At 43.0% G+C, this 19,604-nt stretch overlaps 1 protein-coding gene across 3 annotated transcripts in view; it reads right to left on the bottom strand.

Moving 5' to 3' along the window:
- Window positions 1–19,604, bottom strand: part of UBE4B (ubiquitination factor E4B) — a 109,096-nt gene that overhangs the window by 3,700 nt on the left and 85,792 nt on the right. For all 3 annotated transcript variants that reach the window (XM_010957575.3, XM_074377461.1, XM_010957576.3), the window contains 5 exons: window positions 18,730–18,965; window positions 12,085–12,211; window positions 10,244–10,388; window positions 5,901–6,035; window positions 4,055–4,246 (listed from right to left, as the gene is read on the bottom strand). In XM_010957575.3, the coding sequence (XP_010955877.1) occupies window positions 4,055–4,246; window positions 5,901–6,035; window positions 10,244–10,388; window positions 12,085–12,211; window positions 18,730–18,965 (835 nt within the window). The remainder of the gene's footprint in view (window positions 1–4,054; window positions 4,247–5,900; window positions 6,036–10,243; window positions 10,389–12,084; window positions 12,212–18,729; window positions 18,966–19,604) is intronic.

Below are 19,604 nucleotides of genomic sequence, written 5' to 3' on the forward strand. Positions count from 1 at the left end.
ATGTCAGCAGGACACTTGGGCCTAGAATGTCCTAAAAGCTATCTTTTACAAGCCTGAAAAGCTCAGAGAGCCTCAATAGTTTTCTGAAACTAAATTACAACATTAATTCAACAAATTATTTTACCCAGTGCCTACTTATTATGAGCCAGGGACGCTGCAGTCCTGTCCTTTTGGGAAGAGGCACAGGGAATAAACGGCCAAAAGATTATAGTAAGATGTTGTAAGGGCAAAAACGCACAGGGAATGACAGAAGCTCGGGGTGGGTGCTGCTCTACACACTCCTGAGATGATTTACCTTAAACCTGTCTTTGTAACGAGCAGCTGTTCTTAGCCCATTTGCTCTTATCTAAAAATACCACCCACTCTATTTTTCAAAAAGATGATTGAATTTTAACCAACTGACTTGTTCTTGCTATTAAGTCAACTTCTAACACAAAGCAGTGGGGTGAGTATTATCTGAAATTAAAGGGTAGTCATGATAAGGGGACATGGCATTCAGTTTCAAAGAGCAGGGCATCACTGAATCGACCAAATACATGTTACTGAGCTGCCTCTTCAAGTTTCCTGTGGGTGGGGTCAGAGAGGAAGCAAAGATGTTGTTCTTGACCTCAAGGATCTTACAGAACGGTTACAAAATTAAACATAAAAATATCCTCAAAATGTGTATCTGATAAAGGTCTAGGATCAAGGAGATATAAAGAACTCACACAGAATACATAAAGAACAAAATAAAAGTATCCAATTTAAAAAATGGATGAAGGACTTGAACAGACAGTTCTCCAAAAAAGACAGATAAACGGCTGACAAGCACAGGAAAAGATGCTCAACGTTTCCCATCAGGGAAATGCAAACCAAAACCACAGTGAAATTCCACTTCACTCCCAGTTGGGCGGCTATTAAAAAAAAAAAAGCCAACCAGAAAATAGCGAGTGTTGGCCAGGTTGTGGAGAAATGAGAACCCTTGTATAGGGCTGGTGGGAATGTTAAACACAGAATTACCATATGACTCAGAAATCCTACTCCTAAGTATATACCCAAAAGAACTGAAAACAGGTATTCAAACAAATAGTTTGACATGAATGTTCATAGGGTACAATTTACAATAGCCAAAAGGTGCAAACGTGGATATAATCCAAATGTCCATCAATAGATGAATAAATAAACAAATCATCATATATCCATGTAATTAAACATTCAGCTATAAAAAGGAATTAAGGACTGGTACACGCTGTAACATGGACGAACCTGGAGAACACTATGCAATGTGAAAGAAGCCAGACACAAAAGGTTATACACTGCGTGATTCCGTTTATATGAAATATCCAGAATAGGCAAATAGGTAAATGTAAGAATAGGTTAAATAAAGACAGAAAGTAGTTAGTGGTTGCCAGGGGCTGGGCTCAGACAAGGACTACCTAATGGGTATGGGATTTCCTTTTGGGGGTGATAAAATGTTTTGGAACTAGGTGATGGTTGTACAACACTGTGAATAAACTAAACCACTGAATTATACACTTCAACATGGTTCATTTTATGTTATGTGAATTTACCCTCAATTTAAAAAAAAAGGGGGGAGACTGCATGGGAGAAGTGAGATTTCAGACGGACTATTTATTTTTTACTGGGACACGATGTTAAGTGACAGTGTTCTACCAACATCAGATCTGCTGTCCATCCACAGAACTGGAGTCTATCCGTAAAGTACAGTCAGACGTGGCCGTCAACTGAGTCACCCTAAGGCCCCGCTATCCGGGGCTCTCAGCTCCAGGGACGACGGTTCTGTTCCGTTCCACTCCTCCTCTGATGCGAGGCTCCCTCCTCAGACCTGTGAGTGTAAAGCTCAGGGCTCTCTGTGCTGGTGCCTTCGGTCACCTCTCTGGACACCTGCCTTCCGCTCGCTCTCAGTATACGGGGAGAGAAGTGTCTCAGCTCCTTTCCCTGCATAGCTGCTACTTTCTTCCTCGTCCTCCCAGGAAAACAGGATGTACCAGACCAAACCAAAGCAAACCAAGAGCACTGATTCCAAAGGGGAAAAGAAAATCCCACCACCTTTCCTCTAGAGCTCTCAAGCCTTCCATCCTCCTGTCCCCAGCCCCACAAAACCCTCTTCCAAAACAATCAAGTAGGCAGGCCCCTCATCAACTTATAGCCAATGTAAATGGAAGACGTCCAACAATCAAGACAAACCCCACACTGTAAAAGGAAGCAAAAAAATCCACTTAAAAAGAGCTTTCTTCTCCGTTGTGTTGCTGGCACTCGTGTGTCTGCTTCAGGGTTCTAGAAGAACGGCTATTTAGACATTTGAGAAGACCCATGTAGCACTGGGCAGAAACCAGTCTGGTCTATGACTCAAGCCATGTGCCACCACAGGCCACCACCACAACCCACAAGCATCACCAGGCAGGGTAGACATTTTGTTGGTCACCAAGGAAAGGCAGCGGGGAGCACTTGGAAGCACTCCTTGGTCACCCGCTCGGTTTTCACTGTCTCACTGGGTGAGCCGCGTTCACGCACACTGCAAACTTTGTGCTACGTTAACCGCTTGCGACGTGGCGGCCACATTAAGACCTACCAGAAGAGGGAGCAGGCTAAGCGACCCTTCCAAGTCTCTTACAGTAGAAATGGAAGAGCTCCTGGGGACTTTTCACACCCCGACCTCTGGCTGCGCTAGGGAAGCCCGGCTCCAGTCGGCCTGCTACCCCAGGCAGACAACCTGACCTCACCTGGGGAGCGTTTCCACTCCCTTTCCTTCATCAGACCACCATTCTCTTCCAGTTCTCGCAGTGCGCAGTGCTCCGTAGTCACAGGCTAGAGAGACATTTCGGCATCTTCCCAAAATAACTGCAAACACCTAACCCACTCTTTTGTCACTACTTTTTAATGGAAAAACTGCTTTATACATATGTGGTTTTTCTCCACTGCAGGCACTTTTTCAAGACTGCCTCTCTTGCTTACATCCAAAAGTACCTATGTTTGTGAATTATGTCTCAATTAAAGCTGTTATTGAAAAAAAAAAAAAAAGTACCTACAATTCCCCCATTTTGACCTTTGGGTGAGATATGGGTGAAGAACCTTCCGGAATGCCTACTGATGGTTAACCTGAAATGTGAGTAATATCTGGATAACTAGTGTAAACAAAGATGGAGGGACTAAAACAAATACGGGACTCCTGGGGCATTTTAAGTGGAGAGCAGAGAGGTTGGAAATACGGGCTCGGGGGTCTGAATCCCACCTCACCCCACGCTAACCCTGGGCAGGCTGTTTAACCTCTGTGTGCCTCACTGTAAGGTAAGGCATCTAACTGAACCTATGTCACAGGATTTTGTGAGGACTACAAGTGAAACCAGGAAAAGTGGTTAAACTCGATGTGCGGTTAATAGACATGAGCTATTCTGATGCTGAAGATGATGCAGGACGGAAGAACGTGGGAGGGGAAGCCCTTTATGAGATGCTGGAAGATCAAACACCAAGGCCGGGCAGGGGGAGCCTGGACTAAGCTGGTAGCCCGGGAAACGAAAACCACAGAATGGGTTTGATTATGCTCACAGGGGGGACAAGGAAGACTGTAAGGACAGCACACAAGGCTGGGACCCTGGAGCCACAGAAATCATGGCAGCAAGGCAGTCGTTATTAAATCTTGGGGAAGAAGGTTTAGATTCCCTGAGAAAACCAGGCCCTTTCTGGGAATGCAACACGCTTGTTGAGTAAGGCCCTTAGCAAGATGAGTTAAGAACTCAGCTGGACCAAAATGAGAGCCAGACGCAAATCTCCTCTTTACACCCAAAGGAAAATAACCAACTCATCTCCATTTACACCAGACAAGTTCCCCTCACCACTGGTCACTATGCCTATTTATATACTGCCAACTTCTCAAACCACATTCTTGAAAAGTGTCACCTTCCTTGATTTCAAGTGGGGAAAGTCCAGGAACAGATGGATATGTAATCGCACAGGGTCTGCCAGGATATCCACAGAGAAGCAAACTCAAGGCGCCCAGTTCAGGAGCCCGAACCCCAGACCCCCTTTGAAACGGCCTGCTCCCCTGGGCACTGACCTGGTCGTCAGCAATGGCTTTAGCGAACCGGGCACAGTCCAGCTGCAAGTAAATGTCTGTCAGTTGGTCCAACAGCTTCTTTGGTTCAAAGCCATATTTCTCAGGGTTTTCAACTTTCAGGTCACGGCACTTAGGACCACAGAGTTGCTGAAGATTAAAGTTCAGCATCGCAGCCAGTCGGGGTCCAAGTTCCTAGGAAATCACAGGATAATAGGACTGCTGTTGAGACAAGCGAGAAGGACCAAAAACTCCCACTTCAGGGGAGGAGTAGGGATTGGCAGGATTAATCTTTCAGGAATCCCTTATGTGTGCTTTATCGTAAGCTGAAGAAGGACATTTCATTCAGTAATTAACAGAATGTTGCAGGCTGATGGCATATTTATAAATACCAAAAAGGCAACTTTTTCTTTAAGTTCATGCTTTTAATCATAAAAACAAGGATTACTCCAAATTTGTTGAAACAGGTAAAAGAGGGAAAATTATTCATAATTCCATCATCGTAACACAAGCCACATTTTCTGAGTATGTTCTTTCAGCCATCATCTTATGCATTATTTTTCTATTAATTTCAAGAGTCTCTGCCAGTTCAGGTGGTATGCACCATTCTTCAGATGCAAAGAGTAGAGAAATACAAAAGAGGTAGAAGATAAAATTTATGTCTTGAATAGTTTTAAACCTAGCCAGTGAGACAAAACAAGCTTAAATGAAACAAGTAGGAAATAATAATGAAACAATATGCTATAACCCCAGAAGATGACACACTACCTACCATGGGTGGGTGTACACTGCTTTAAGCAAACCTGAAATAAGGAAAATCTGGCTTAGAGAGTATTAGAGTGAATGCTGGCCATAAAAAAGGCATTGTGAAAGGTTCTCTTTAAGTAACAAGGTTTTCATTCAATTTAATGATTGGATTTGTACAGATTCAACTTAAAATTCAGCTTTTCAAGAACCTGCTTTTGCACAAAGTAAAGTACTCCTGTATTTAATTGTTGAGAAATTGTGAAGTAAAGGAGTGGTAAGAATAGGATAGAATTTTTAAAAATTACAACAACAAAAAGAATAGGATAGAACTGGCAATTTTTTGTGTGTGAAGGAGTTTCGTGTTAACCACCAAAGAGGTGAAAACAGTGCAGCAAAGGAAAAGGAAGGGGCAAAGACTGGAGGGAGGAGGGCAGAAGACGGGCAAAGAGAGAGAGAGAGAGAGAAAGAGAGAGAGAGAGAGGGAGAGAGGGAGAGAGAGAAAGTGCGTGCGTGCGTGTGTGTGGTGGAGGGTAAGGAGGGGAAGTGGGGGGGGGAGTTGAAGCAAATCAGAGATCTGCATTTACACTGCTAAGTTTTGATTTTAGAAACAGGATCCAGGTCTTATCAATCATGTCAAGGCCAAATATTTGGCCTACCTTTGATCTATCCTAAATCCTAATTATAGCCCTCATTAACCTTTTGGCTTCCTGAGGGTAACAAAGCTACACCGAACAGAATCAAAGATCTTAACACACTATCAATTATTTCTACTTAATACACTCTAATTTTCAATTGATGTTACCTTATACTTTTCCTATAAATAAAATAAAGGAGTCAATAATGATAAAAATATGCCACAGCTTCAACATTAATAACCCAATGTGCTGTCTCAGGAGAAAGTGAATTAAGTTAGCTTGGACGTGACAGCTTGCAGACTTCAGTGTATGAACAGTGTTGTGTGTATCAGTCAGCATAAGTGGGAACAAAATCAGTAACAGTTTCACCCATCAGTGGCTGTGATGCTGAAACACCCAGAATTTCAACATTTAGTTCTAAGAGACAGAATCTGAAGATGGAATCCGACAGACAAGTCTCTACTCACCGGTCTGAGGAACGGCTTCTGGACCTGCTTCGTGAGGATATGGAACATGTCCACAGTTTCCGTCGCCAGGGCGAGATATGAGCGCGAAACACGCTCGTCCTGAGCGAGCTGAGACTGGCGGGCCTGCTGCTGATCCTGGGAAACAGTGAACACAGGCCAGGCGCTAGTCAGCCGCTCACCAAGCACCAAGTGTCAAGAACAACAGAGTCAGCCCACAACTGGGAAAGCGCGTGATAAAGCCAACACTCTTAGGGAATGACAGTACACCCCCGACAGCGAACTCTCCAGATTTATTACGAAGTTTATTCCTCTTGGCATCAGTTATCTTTAGAACTTTGAATACGGTGACCTTGGCACAGGATTTAACTTACATGAGACTCAGCGTCTTCAAAGATAAAAGAAGTCGCCATCAACTTCCACGCAGGATCAAAGAAGTGAATCTTACGTCGTGCCTGATACACGCTGGTGCTAGTCAAGGATATTCACTGTCCTTAAGAACAACTTTCACTCGTCGTTATTTGAAAAACATGTCAGTGCTATGCTCTTACACTGAGGTCTACAGGTTCTGCCACAACACCGAGTGCCTGTGGATTGCTAAACTCTTGGATTTTGCCTTCCCACACCAGCTAGGCTGCCAACTTTTACAACTGCAGGCATGCTTGCCTCTGGCACCGTCCTCCTCCTCCAGTTCCTCCACAGGCTGGGAAACAAGGTAATAACGTGTATTTGACTCACGGGTGAAATAAGGTGGAGCCCTGAAGGCTCTGAGACGGATAAAATACAGAAGCACCAGTAAGGGCTTAAATTCTTACATCTGCTCCGGGGCCAGTTTACTTCGTGTTGGGGGAAGGGAAACAGCTAGAAGAGCCGGTGTTGCCACACGAGCGCCCCTGGGTAAGGGCCCTCTGAGTAAGTGCCCAGCGGAGACCCAGCACCAGCACTGGGTGACCACCCACCACCCACCACCCTCTGGTCAGGAATGAAAGGCTGAATCAGGGAAGACAGAGGAACAGAAAGGTGAGAACCACCTCCATGCGTGTCTGGGGGTCACAATAAATGTGATTCAGCTCCTTCCACAGGCCAGGCCTCCTTTAGGCCCTGGAGACAGAGCACAGAACATGGCCAAGAAGACTCCCTACCTCCTGGAGCTTAGACTCCAATTAGGGAGACAAGCAATATACAAACACCCACCTAAACAGATACAAAATAAGCCTGATAATGGTAAAAAATACATATAAAGCAGGGAAGGGGAGGGAAAGAGTGTGTTGGGGTTGGGGGTGCTATTCTGGAAAGGGTGCTCAGGGAAGGCTTCTCTGGGGAGGTGACATTTAAGTGGATATCTGAAGGAAGTGAGTCAGCAAAAATCAGGGGGAAGAGTGCTCCAGGGAGAGGCATGAGCAAGTGCAAAGGCCCCGCAGGTCAGGGAAGGAGCAGGCGGCGGGTGTGACTGGGGTGGAGTGAGAAGGGGAAGGTGCTGGGCCGGGCCGACACTGCAGCGCCCTCTAGGCCACTCTGACTCAGCATGTGACTCTGAAGAATTCGGGAAGTCCAGAAGGGCTCTGAGCAGAGTGGTGATAAGGAGCCGACTGAGATCTTAACGCCATCCCTTTGGAAAGGACAAGAGCAAGGGTGGAGGCTGAGAGACCAGATGAGGGGCTACTACAGTAATCCCAGTCAGAGACAGTAGTGGAGGTAGGGGGGAAGGGGTCAGATAACGAATGTACTTGAACATAGAGCCTGGGGTGTGTGCTGGGGGGTGGGGGTGGAATCAAGGAAGACTGCACACAGTGTTGAGCCAGAGCAATCAGCAGGAGGCAGTCGTCACTTTCCAAGGCGGGGGACTCAGAGGAGATCTGGAGGACAACATCAAGGGTTCCGCTTTGGACAAGGTAAGTCTGAGATCCCATCAGACCACCGGGCAGAGGCAGGTCCACAGCTGGTTATGTAAGTATAGAGTCAGGAGAGAGCTGAGCTGGGGGGGCACATTCTGGAGTCTTCAGAATATCGACAGTTGAAGCCTTGGAACAGATGAGATCAGCTAGCAGAGATTTTCAAGTAGGGGCATCCAGCCACAGGTGGGAGTGTTTCTGGTTGCCTGATGACTCGGGGCATTAAATGGAAATAAACCAGAGATGCCAAAGGTCCTGCAGTGTATGGGACTGTCTCTCATAATAAAGAATTATTCTTTTTTTTTTTTTTAGGGGAGGAGGTAATTAGGTTTATTTATTTACTTATTAAAAATTTTAATGGAGGTGCTGTGGATTGAACCCAGGACCCTGTGCATGCTAGGCAGGCACTCTACCACTGAGCTATCCCTTCCCCAAGAATTATTCTTATATCAAAACTCCAGTACGCTCACTGAGAAGCACGTGACCTAGGGAGCAAGGGTGGAAAGGCAGGAGAAGCCTGAGGGCTGAGCACCTGGGAGGAGCAGGCGGGAGGCAGGAAGTGGCTCCAAAGTCAAATAGAACTGATTTCTGAAATAGCATTTGTTAGGGATTATTGACGCCCTTCCCATCCATTAACATAGAAAAATCAATAGTCTCTGCTCAGTCGCCTCATGGACAAATGCTACCACGAGCACGGACCCCGGGGGCGATGATGTGCTACACACCCGCGTCCCAGCATTGGCAGTGCAGCCGGTCCAGCAACAGCACGGCGCGTGGCGTAAAGTGGGCGTCACACAAGTGGAGAGGAAGGTGAGACTCTGCAGCTACACTGCTGGGGCAAGGCCAACCACGAGGGAGTATTTGGACAAGACCTTACTCAAAGAATGGGTAGGATTTTCATACGTAAGAGTGGAAAGCAGAGCATTTTGGACAGAGGGAGGGTCTCAAGGCAAATAACACAATAGGAGCTACACATCCCGAACACCTTCTCTGGGCCGTAAGGTGTTCTTGGCCATCTCCCGTCTTTCCTTACAGCTTTCCTGCAAGGCAGGAATTCTCTCTGATTTACAGGCAAGGAAACAGAGATAAAAGAACCTTTAATGTGTGGCAGTGTCAGCTCTGAAATCCAGGATCCCCGAGCCCCAAAGCTGGGGATCTTTCAACTAGGGTTAATCTGTTGCAGAACGTTCTGCAAGGGCCCAGGGACTGGCCTGGATCTGAACCAACAGACTGCAACATGGGGTAAGCTTGGAAGGATGTCTCAGAGCTGCCCTGGGGAGGCATGGAGCCCCGGGCCCGGGGCTGACTGTGCCCTGTGGAAAGGGAGAACTACCGGAAGAAGGTTTTGGAGGCACAGCAGCAGAACAGCTCAAAGTGTGTTTAGAAGTGAAAATGCGGGTAGTGGATGGGATGAACTCTTATCTACACGGTGCCAGGACAGTGCTGAAGGAAAACAAAGAGGACGGCTTCATTATCTCAAGAATACAATTAGAGGGGAAGAAGGACTGTGGTAGTGTAGACACAGGAGAAATCCAACATTCACGGATTCTAGGCAAAGCTCCTCCAAATATTTACGTTTGTAGTGTAAGCATGTTGGCTAGAGTAAGGTGTAAAATTCTCATCAAAGCTGCAGGGATACTTGGAATGAAAACTTCCCCTAAATGGGCTTCAATATTTTACATTTTAGATACTTTTGACCCCAAAGTTTTAGAAACTCAGCGATATTTTCATTTCAAGAATGCCACTGCAGGTAAAGAAAAAGTAGTTCTTCCCACTTCCTGGAAAGCAGTTTTGATTCTGAGTCTAACAAAACCAGGAGCAAAACTAACCAATATACGAAGTCACCTGTAGCTGTCAAGGGCCCGTAACTGACCAGGGACCCATCTAACTAGCTGCAATAAATGTCAGGAGAGAGGGCAGAATGCTGTCACTGGCACAGTATGAATTTCTTGTGGAACCTGGCAAAGCAGGTCTTTTTTCTATTAATGACTAAATATAAAAACCAAGATCAACTGAAAGGAAAAAAACTCCATTAGCAATCTCCTGAATTATTCACATATTTGTCAAAGAAAACCATATGAACAAGTCAGACTCTTATCTAGCAGACAGAATTCTAGAGATTGATTTTCCTAGTTACTTTCCTAAACCTTAATCAACATATGCAAACAATAAAAGCTCTTCTCCAAAATAAGTGCTTTAAACTTAAAAAGGCAGAGAAAGTTTTCAGGATACATTCTGAATTCATTTCTTAGCTTTAGATCAAGTGTTTAAGTGTTACCCCAAACCTGGGCTCTTAACTTCCCAGGAGCCGGCAGGTGGGAGATAACAAGTACTGACAGGTCAGTCAGACCTAAGTCTTCAGACCCACAGATGCAGCCCCCAGAACAGAGCTCTGCCCGCGGCCAAAGGCTGCTTCCCTGCGAAGTAGCCCCAGCACCAGGACCGCATCCTCACCCTGGGCAGCTGGTCCCACTGTTCCTTGTTCTTCATCTCTTCTTGGACTTCATGGATCCGCTTCAGAGACTCCAGACTTTCATCGAGCAAAAACGTCGTGTCATTTATCAGCATGTTTATGTAGCGAACAAACTGCTTTCCAGAACTAAAAAGGCAATTACACAGTACACAATCATACATTTCCCTCAAGCAAACGCTGCAGCAGATCCCGGAGAAAATGGGCCACCCAAAGCACCACCCATCTCGCCCCACAGGACCGCCTGCCTGGGCACAGCTCAAGTGCTGTGACCGCCACAGCTCTCCTTACATTCTATTATTCTTTTATATTAATTGTGATACACTGATTCCGGTGATGTGCTGGAGCCACCCTGCATGGCTTACGAGAGCCAATTGCTAATATTCTAGGATTTTGTGAGCAGATTCCCTTGGCAACTTAAATCTGGCAACCGCGGAAGTATTTACACCCCGGAAAACCAGCAACTGTTGATTTTTTTTTCTCCAAAGAGTGGGTTTACCAGCACGTTCCTGGCTCATTCCCTTGATAATTTTAAGTAAAGAAAGCATTCTTCCAGATGAGAAAAGAAAACATGCCAAAATTCACCAAGATATAAGGAAAGCAGAAATAACTACTCACATATAAGAGACAAGAGAAATACTGATACTATTATTCTTTATCATAAAGAAAGACATATTGAAGAAAAATTGGAAGCTGCAATGCTGATAAAGTAGGATATTAATGTACTTTATAGAAACAGAAGCTTCCAGTCTCTGGAACTGTCCTGCACGTCCCACTAGAACGGAGGCACCTGCTGGTGAACTGAGATGGCCCACCCACCTGCTAGATTCCATCTATAACTGTCAGATTAGTGGAGAAAGGAGGAGCTACAGTTCAGGATCTACGGCTGGGTAATCAGAGGGCAGTAAGCCTATGCCTGGGGAAGGGATGTTCCTGTGAACAGGGCAGGATACGTACTCCTCATCAGCTCCATGCAGATCAAGCTCTGGGCCTGCCTGGTCTCCTAAGCTTCTGTCAAGCTTTAGTTGGAATGTAATTCTGACTGTGGGAGCAGTTCATGGAAATAAAGAAGCAACTTAGACTTGACTTGGTGGAAAGATCTCTAATCTAGCAAATGGCTACTCCACGGGTAATACTTATATTGTTGACCAGTAACTAAGTTAACAAGGGACAGCCAGACTTGATCAAAGAGGGAACACGGGCTGCAGAAGATCCAAGGAAATGGGATAAAATTTCTTCTGAAGAGTAATTCAAGAGTTCAACATTTTCATCTACCTCTCTTTTTAAAGCAGCTTGCTTTCTTAAGTAACTTAGATGGAATTATTAATGTCCAGGTTTAAGCAGTCAGTGAAATTTCAGGTAGGTAATGAAAAGTCCTTAATCAAGGTCTAGGGCCTCACTACAAAAAAACGTCACTTCAAATGACAGCCTTACCCTAGCTGCTTCTGAATCTTAACATTTCTAACTCTAAAGCTTGATATCATGTTCAAGAGCACTATAAAATGTTACGTCAGTCATTCTGAAAATTGATTTAATACTGTAATCAAGAAACACCAAAAAACACATCATCTCAGAATATTTATAGATTCTTTCTTGTGTATATCATGCCAAAGTATCTTGATAAATCTAATGTTCAGCAATATCTGGCAAGAACAGGTTATTTAGACAATCCTGCTCACATTAAGCAGTACCATCTGGAAAACTTCAAGGAGGCTGAGACCAAGCAAACAGTCAACAAGAACCCAGCTGTGAAAGCATTTAAGCAGCCACTCCACCTGAGATTTGCAGGAGAGCAGGCTATGACATTAGGGGCCCAAATACTCACTTGAACTCCTCCATAAAGGTGCCATGGTGAGCTATGTTTTGCCAAAGGCTTTTAAAAATGGTGCTAATGTGATAGCGAATGGTGAACTTGTCATAGAACTCGCTGGTGGCTCCGGTGTGCTCGACATCTAAAGAAGAAAGACAAGAAACTGAAGAAGCTGTACTTTCTTACCTTTCTAAAAGCAGTTTCTGCTGCTGCAGTGTTACTGAGTGAATCATACAAATCTGCAAAATCAGAGAAGTGATCAAGTTTCATCTGTATCTCACATGTAAGGCAGGAGAAGAACTATGAGGTGGTTTTGAAGACAAAAGTTTCACCATGAGGGTCTGGCAGTGACATAATAACAAAATGAACTGGACTGGAAAAATCTCTTGGCATCACTGGGATAGCGACACCAATGACCAGAAGCTGAATTATCACACCTCCCCCAATTCTGTTCCTGATTTATAGAAAATCCACAGCACTTTATTATTTTATTTCATTTTAATATTTTTTCCCACAGCAGTTTAAATGAGTATCCCTGAGTAGGAAAAAAAAAGGGTTAAATTTTATGAAGGGCCACATACCTATTAAATGTGACTATTATTTTAACTATTTTTATATAACTGGCATTTTAAAACATGTACCAAAGTAGAGAAAAACACAGTAAATCTCTATGTACTCATCACTTGTTTACCAATTACCAATATCCATGTATCCACTATAATGGAACAAAGATCAAACAAACTTAGCTATCCAAAAGACAAGTATCTTTAGCAAGAGAAATCCCTGAACTCATGACAAATTTTACAAAGAAGGAAGACTGTTAGGTAAAGACTCAAGGAAAAGATAAAAAGATATATTAAAATAAGATACCATTTTCCACTTATCAACTTGACAGATATTACGAAAATGACAATACGGAGTGTAGGGGAGGACTGGGGAAACAGGCCCACTATAAACGCTGGTGGGAATGAACAGTGAGGCAACCTCTTCAAGACAATTTGACAAAATGTTTCACAAGCCATCAATATGCCCATCTCTGTGACTCACCAATTCTACTCAACAAAACACATATTCAAAGACTGATGATCTCCAAGGACACTCATTTAAGTACTATTCATATTAAAGGAAAACATAAATAATCTGAATGCCCAACAGAGAACACACAAAAAATTTGTGATATGTTAAGTGAAAACCACAGGCAACCAAATAAAATACACAATTTGAGTCCAACCATATTAAACAAACACACAGCATACACACACACACTCACGCACGCTACACAACTGGAAAGCTATGGGGCAAAATGTTAATGTTAGAGATTCTCTCTGAGTGCAGAGATTATCGATGATTTTTATTTTCCTTTTGGTATTTTCTATATTCCCCAATGGGACTGAAAAAGAAAATAGTTAATTAAAGATAAGAGAAATAAGATTACACCTATGGTACAAAGATCCGAAAGCACTTATGCAAATTCATTAAGTCAACCTTTCTTTAAGCTGAATTACGAGTCATTTTATTAATTGTATAAAAGTGCGAACTAAAGCGTGGAGAGATGGTTTAGCAGAGTCTACAGGAGAAAGATGCAGGAGGCTGACACAACCTCTTCTGTGCTCCAAACTGCCCATAACACCTGTACTGTATCCTGAACACTCAGAGGCTAAGGGATGACTGTTAACTTACTACTCATTAACATGTGTCTCTCCCAACATCAAAATTAATTGGTAACTTTCCCTCAAAACGTGTCAGCCCAACGGAAACAATCTAAATGTTCATCGACAGATGACTGGATAATGAAGTTGTGGTGTATTTATACAATGGAATACTATTCAGCCATAAAAAGAATAAAATAATGACATCTGCAGCAACATGGATGGACTTGGAGGTTGCCATTCTAAGTGAAATAAGCCAGAAAGAGAAAGAAAAACACCATATGATATCACTCATATGTGGAATCTTAAAAAAGAAAAAAGACAAATGAACTTATTTGCAAAACAGAAACAGACTCTCAGAGAACAAACTTGTGGTACCAGGACAGGAGGGGGATGGGAGGGGATAAATTGAGAGTTAGAGATTTGCAGATACTAACTGATCAATATAGAATAGATAAACAAGTTCATGCTGTATAGTGCAGGGAACTATATTCAATATCTTATAGTAACTTACGGTGAAAAAGAATATGAAAATGAATATACGTATGTTCATGTATGACTGAAGCACTGTGCTGTACACCAGAAATTGACACATTGTAAACTGACTATACTTCAATAAAAACATATATATTAAAAAAAAAAAATATATATATATATATACACCAAAAAATTCCCCCAAACAAACAGAAGTGTCAGCCCAAGTTCTAATTCCCAAGTCTCAGTTCTAAGAGGCCTGAAATGAACTAGCTCCCTGTTGGTCACTCCCCCTCGCTCACCATGCTCCCACCTCACAAGTTTTCTTGCTTGATATCCTGCCTGGGCCCCAGGGCCTTTACACTTGCTGTCCTCACTGCCTGTCATACACTGGCCAAGATCTTCTTATGGTCCACTCTTCTGTCTCATTTTCCACATTACTCCAAAGTCACCTCCTCAGAGACTTTCCCTGACTACTCTTCTTAAAGCAGCACCATGCCCTCCTCCCACACTCACTATCTGGAATTATCTTATTTATCTGTGTCTGTCTCCCACCTAGGATGCCTGACTGATGATGGCAGGGATTTTGACATCCTCACCACCAGGCCCTAGCAGCAAAACCAGGGCTGACACATAGTAGGAGTTCCATAAATATTTGCTGCATTAGTGATCAGACTATTTGGGCGAATGCCAGCTTTACCGATTCAGATCAGCTTGGGGAAGAGAAATTTCTTGAAGGAAGTCTTGGTTATTCAGTGTTCTTCCAGGTTCTGAGTAGCCAAGTTTTTAGAGCTGGTCCTTAAGACACTGACTGCTGTGGTACAAATAAAGGACTCTTACTTTGAAACTCAGTTTTATTTTTGGAACAAAAATTCGATCTTAAGTGTTTTCTAAGCTTAGAATATCCTCTCTGCGGTGTAAAAGAGGAGCCTGTTCCAGAGATCAATCTCTAATTCACGTCTGAGAGTCAGCGGGACTTAACGTGGATTTGGCAGACACGCTGGGGAGAGTCCGCGATGCCCGCTGCAGGGCTCTCTCGGCGCCAGGCCTGCGGTAACTGCTGGAGGACCAGCGCAGCAGTCAGGAGCACCTGTCCAACTGCTGAGGCTGCTGCCCCTCGCTAGCTGTTGACCTTCAGCAAGCTTCTTAACCTTACTAAGCTTTGGTTTCCTCATTTGTAAAATGAAGATATTTATAGCACCCATCTGAGGACTGCTGTGTGGATTAAGTGAAAGGATTAGTAAATATTCAATAAGCAGTGGCTATTATTAGCATGGGATCATCTATCCAGAAGTGGTCCAGGGCCAGAGGGCACCCTGCTTGGTGGCAAAGGGGAGAGGAGAAACAATACCCACCACCCACCAGCTCCTGGAGTCTTGTTGGTGGGGCCCCCCAGCCCCAGCACTGGTCTCACAGGGAAGAGGCCCAGCCCCATCCTTTATCCTGAAGACAAAGGGACAGGCCCAGGGCACTGAATACAAAATACATTTAAATCAATATTTTTTCTGTTTTTATTACTAACAATACATGTTTACTGTAGAATAATTAAGATGTTGAGATAAATTTTTTAAAAAGAAAAAAAAAAACTACCCACAATTCTACCATTCAAAAATAACTCACTGTTAATATTTTGGCATATGTTCTATATTTTTTTCTGTAATATATATGTGTACCAAAATGTGGTCATACTTTACATACTGTTTCATCACATGGCATTTTATTTAGCTTTTATTACTTAACCACTTAATGTAAATAACACATTATTTTTCAAGGCTCATATGGATCCACTGTATGGATAAATTATCATTTACTTAACTGATCCACAATTGGCAGGAATTTAGGTTGTTTTTAATACATACTACACCACATTACAAACACTAATACAGCAAATGTTGTTATAAACATTAACATACATTTATAATTATTCCCACAGGACAGATTACTAGAATGAAGTTTACGTGTAAGAGGGTGTGCTGGTTATTGAGCTGCTGTCTCTCAGCCCCAGATCCACCCTATGTGGGCTTTGTGATGCTGGGACTGGGACTCTCTAAGTTCCCCTTTGCCAGGGGTCCTCTGTTAGGTTGGCCAACAGGGGGTGCTGCAGGGGAACTGGAAAACCTGACAGCAATGACTCCATAGCAGCAGTAGCAGCGGGCTCCAGTTACCAGTTTTGATTCATTCTTAGAGGACCAGCAACCTTGCACGCCCTCAGAGACACCAGCACCAGCTGGCCAATGTCCTTCCTCAGGCCTGGGTCCCCGTTCTGTCCAAGTCCTCATTTTAGTTACTAGAATCCAACAGCCCCAGCCTTTCCCCTTGGCTCCCCCACCCCCTAGGGACAGACCATGGCTGCTTCCTTCTCTGATCACGTGTGTTATCCCGATGTTCCTTGTTTGCCTTTTCTGTCTTCCAAAACCTATTTGACCAGTTTCTTATATTAAATTCTCTCTATTAAAATAACTGTTTCTGTTTTCCTGACTGGACCCTGAGTGATAGAGAAGACATAAACATTTTTAAGGCTTTGGGTATGGACTGCCAATTTGCATTCAAGAAAGGCTTTACCAACTTACATTCTCAGAGAGTCTCACGGCACTAATTCTCCACACTAGCTAGAGAGGAGATGAAATAGGCTTTTGCAGGTTAGTTTATTTCCCTATGACTGTATTAGCACTAGGTATTCTCACCTAAAAAATAAATTTGATAGGTGAAAAGAGGTACCTCATCGTTATTTTAAGAACTGCAGAATTATCTCTAATTCAGCTAAGCCTGACAGGTGCAAGGTCCCATACAAGGTCCATCCTATACATGAGTGATGCATCACCTGTACCTGAATAGCCCACAGTCCTCTCTTGCCAGGGCCAAGAGATAGGAGGAGGATGGGAAAGCTGAGGGGGGAACTTGTACCCAGGAGTGTTCCCTGTTGTTGCCAAGTGAGAATGTTAACAATACTTTGAAGGGCCTGTGTACTTGCTTTAGGTTTAAGAGGATATAGGTAGGCTCAGGGAAGGAAACTCCTAGTAGACGACACAAAATAATAGGGACAAAAGGGAAAGGAGGCAGACAGATTCTTGAGCCCTCAGAAGCAAAGAGAGAGATGTCAGCACCAGCCCAAAATGAACAAGAGCAGGTCTTGGTTGACCAAGAGGGGTGACTGGCACTGAACACAGGGGAACCCTACAACTGCTGTTGCCATTGTAAACAGCAAGCAACTGGGCTCCGGGAGGCCAGTGTTTCTTCCAAGAATGTGGTGAGTACATGCCAAAGACACTGAATGCCCAGAACGTGCTAGGTTCAACAGAAGAAACAGATAAGGCACTTTCTTTCCTGAGAAATATACAAACTGGAGGGAAAATGTTGTTAGTACAATCTTGTGCCTTTGGTAGAGGACAGGTGAATGGGTCCTATAGGTAACTGGCTTTTTGAAAACACATTTGCAGTTCAAAAGACAAACTAAAAATGAAAATTTGGTAGGCAAGACATGGAAACAACCTAAATGTCTGAAGACAGATGACTGGATAAAGAAGTTGTGGCATATTTATACAATGAAATACTACTCAGCCATTAAAAAGAATAAAACAATGCCATTTGCAACAACATGGATGGACCTGGAGAATGTCATTCTAAGTGAAGTAAGCCAGAAAGAGAAAGAAAAATACCATGTGATATCACTCATATATGGAATCTAAAAAAAAAAAAAAAAAAAAAAGACAAATGAACTTATTTACAAAACTGAAATAGACTTACAGACATGGAAAACAAACTCAGGTTTACAGGGTAGGGGAAAGGGATAAATTGGGAATTTGAGATTTGCAGATACTAACTACTATATATAAAATAGATAAACAACAAGTTTATACTGTACAGCACAGGGAACTATATTCAATACCTTGTAGTAACCTATAACAAGATATGAAAATCAATACATGTATGTATATGTATGACTGAACTATTATGCTGTACACCAGAAATTCACACAACATTGTAAACTGACGATATTTCAATTAAAAAAAACAAAAATGAAAATTTGGAATATTATTCTCAGTCTTGTTCACTGGTGTCAACTAGCACCTAGAACAGTGACTGGCAAACAGTAGGCATTTGATAAATGTACAGAATTAGTGAGTGAGTGAAAACTCTCAAGAGATCCTGACTCCACTGGTTTGAGTGGGATCCCCAAGAATAAGCATGTTTAACGAGCTGTTTTACCCAGTTTTGAAACTGTGGATTATAGGACCATGTTGCAAAACTAACAATGTAAGTTAAAAGCTAAAATGTATCAGGCAATTTCAGATAAAAATACCAACTTGATCTCATTGTTACCCATTTGATTTTCAGTGGATCCTGCTGAATCATTAGGGGCTAGTATGTAGAATGGTCAGCATAATATTTCCACAACTCAGGGGAAAAACAACCAATGGTTTATGTGCTGCTGGAAGGGGGTTAGTAGGATAATACTTAGGAGTGATGTCAGATATTAGGTAACAGGTTTAGAGTAACTGCATCCACAGGTGCGTACCTGTATACATCAGGAACCCACCTGTATAAAACTTCATCAGGGAAGGGACCAACAACTTGGTGGAGAGAGGATGGTTCTCAATCATTTCAAAAAACTTCTGGGTTCGTGGCTGAACAGCAGGGTTGGTCATAAACATGACTTCTACCAGTTTGGCCACCAGATACGGATTTCGGATGTAGTTCTGGTTGCACAACATCACAACGAGGAACATCACAATATCCTGAGTACAGGGCTCATAAAGCACCTGAGGAGAGTATCTGAAGACAGGTGAGAAGAGCAAGGAGTAAAGCTCTGAGAAACTCAACTCGGGTGGATGGATGCTGGTGTCATCAGGGGAGAAAGGGGACGAGTAAGTCTAGGAGCCAGGATACTGAATTCCCTTTCACTGGCTGAGTTTAAAGGGACTATTTACATTATAACTAGATTGATTTAAAACCCACTGCATCTACTGGCCGCAGCATTTAACTTACTATGTTTTAGAAAATAAACCAAAGCTATGATTAAATCATAACATGAGCTGCACAGAGATCTGCACGACCTAAAACACTTTAAAAAACATTTTGATGGAGTTGTTTTCATTTTTTAAAATTTCAAACATTGTTTATAAACTTGGCCCATTTCTTTGCAAGCCTTCTCCAATTCTCCAATTGAGAAAAATTTGGGTACAAAATGTAGATGTGGGTATTTCTGGGTTTTGAATGTTCACTCAGATATTTATAAACTGTTTTTTTCCTTCTGTTTCTCAGAAACACACACTCAATTATTAAAAATTCAACGCAGTTTTCACAGAGTACATTATTACCAGCATTGTTAATCCTCCTTCTGTCTTGAGATACTATTGAAATTGGCTTAGTGCCACAGCTGGATTTATTTTTCCAGTCTCCAGGCAGCATTCA

The sequence above is a fragment of the Camelus bactrianus genome, chromosome 13 (assembly GCF_048773025.1).
Source record: "Camelus bactrianus isolate YW-2024 breed Bactrian camel chromosome 13, ASM4877302v1, whole genome shotgun sequence".
In the NCBI taxonomy this organism is placed as follows: Eukaryota; Metazoa; Chordata; class Mammalia; order Artiodactyla; family Camelidae; genus Camelus; species Camelus bactrianus.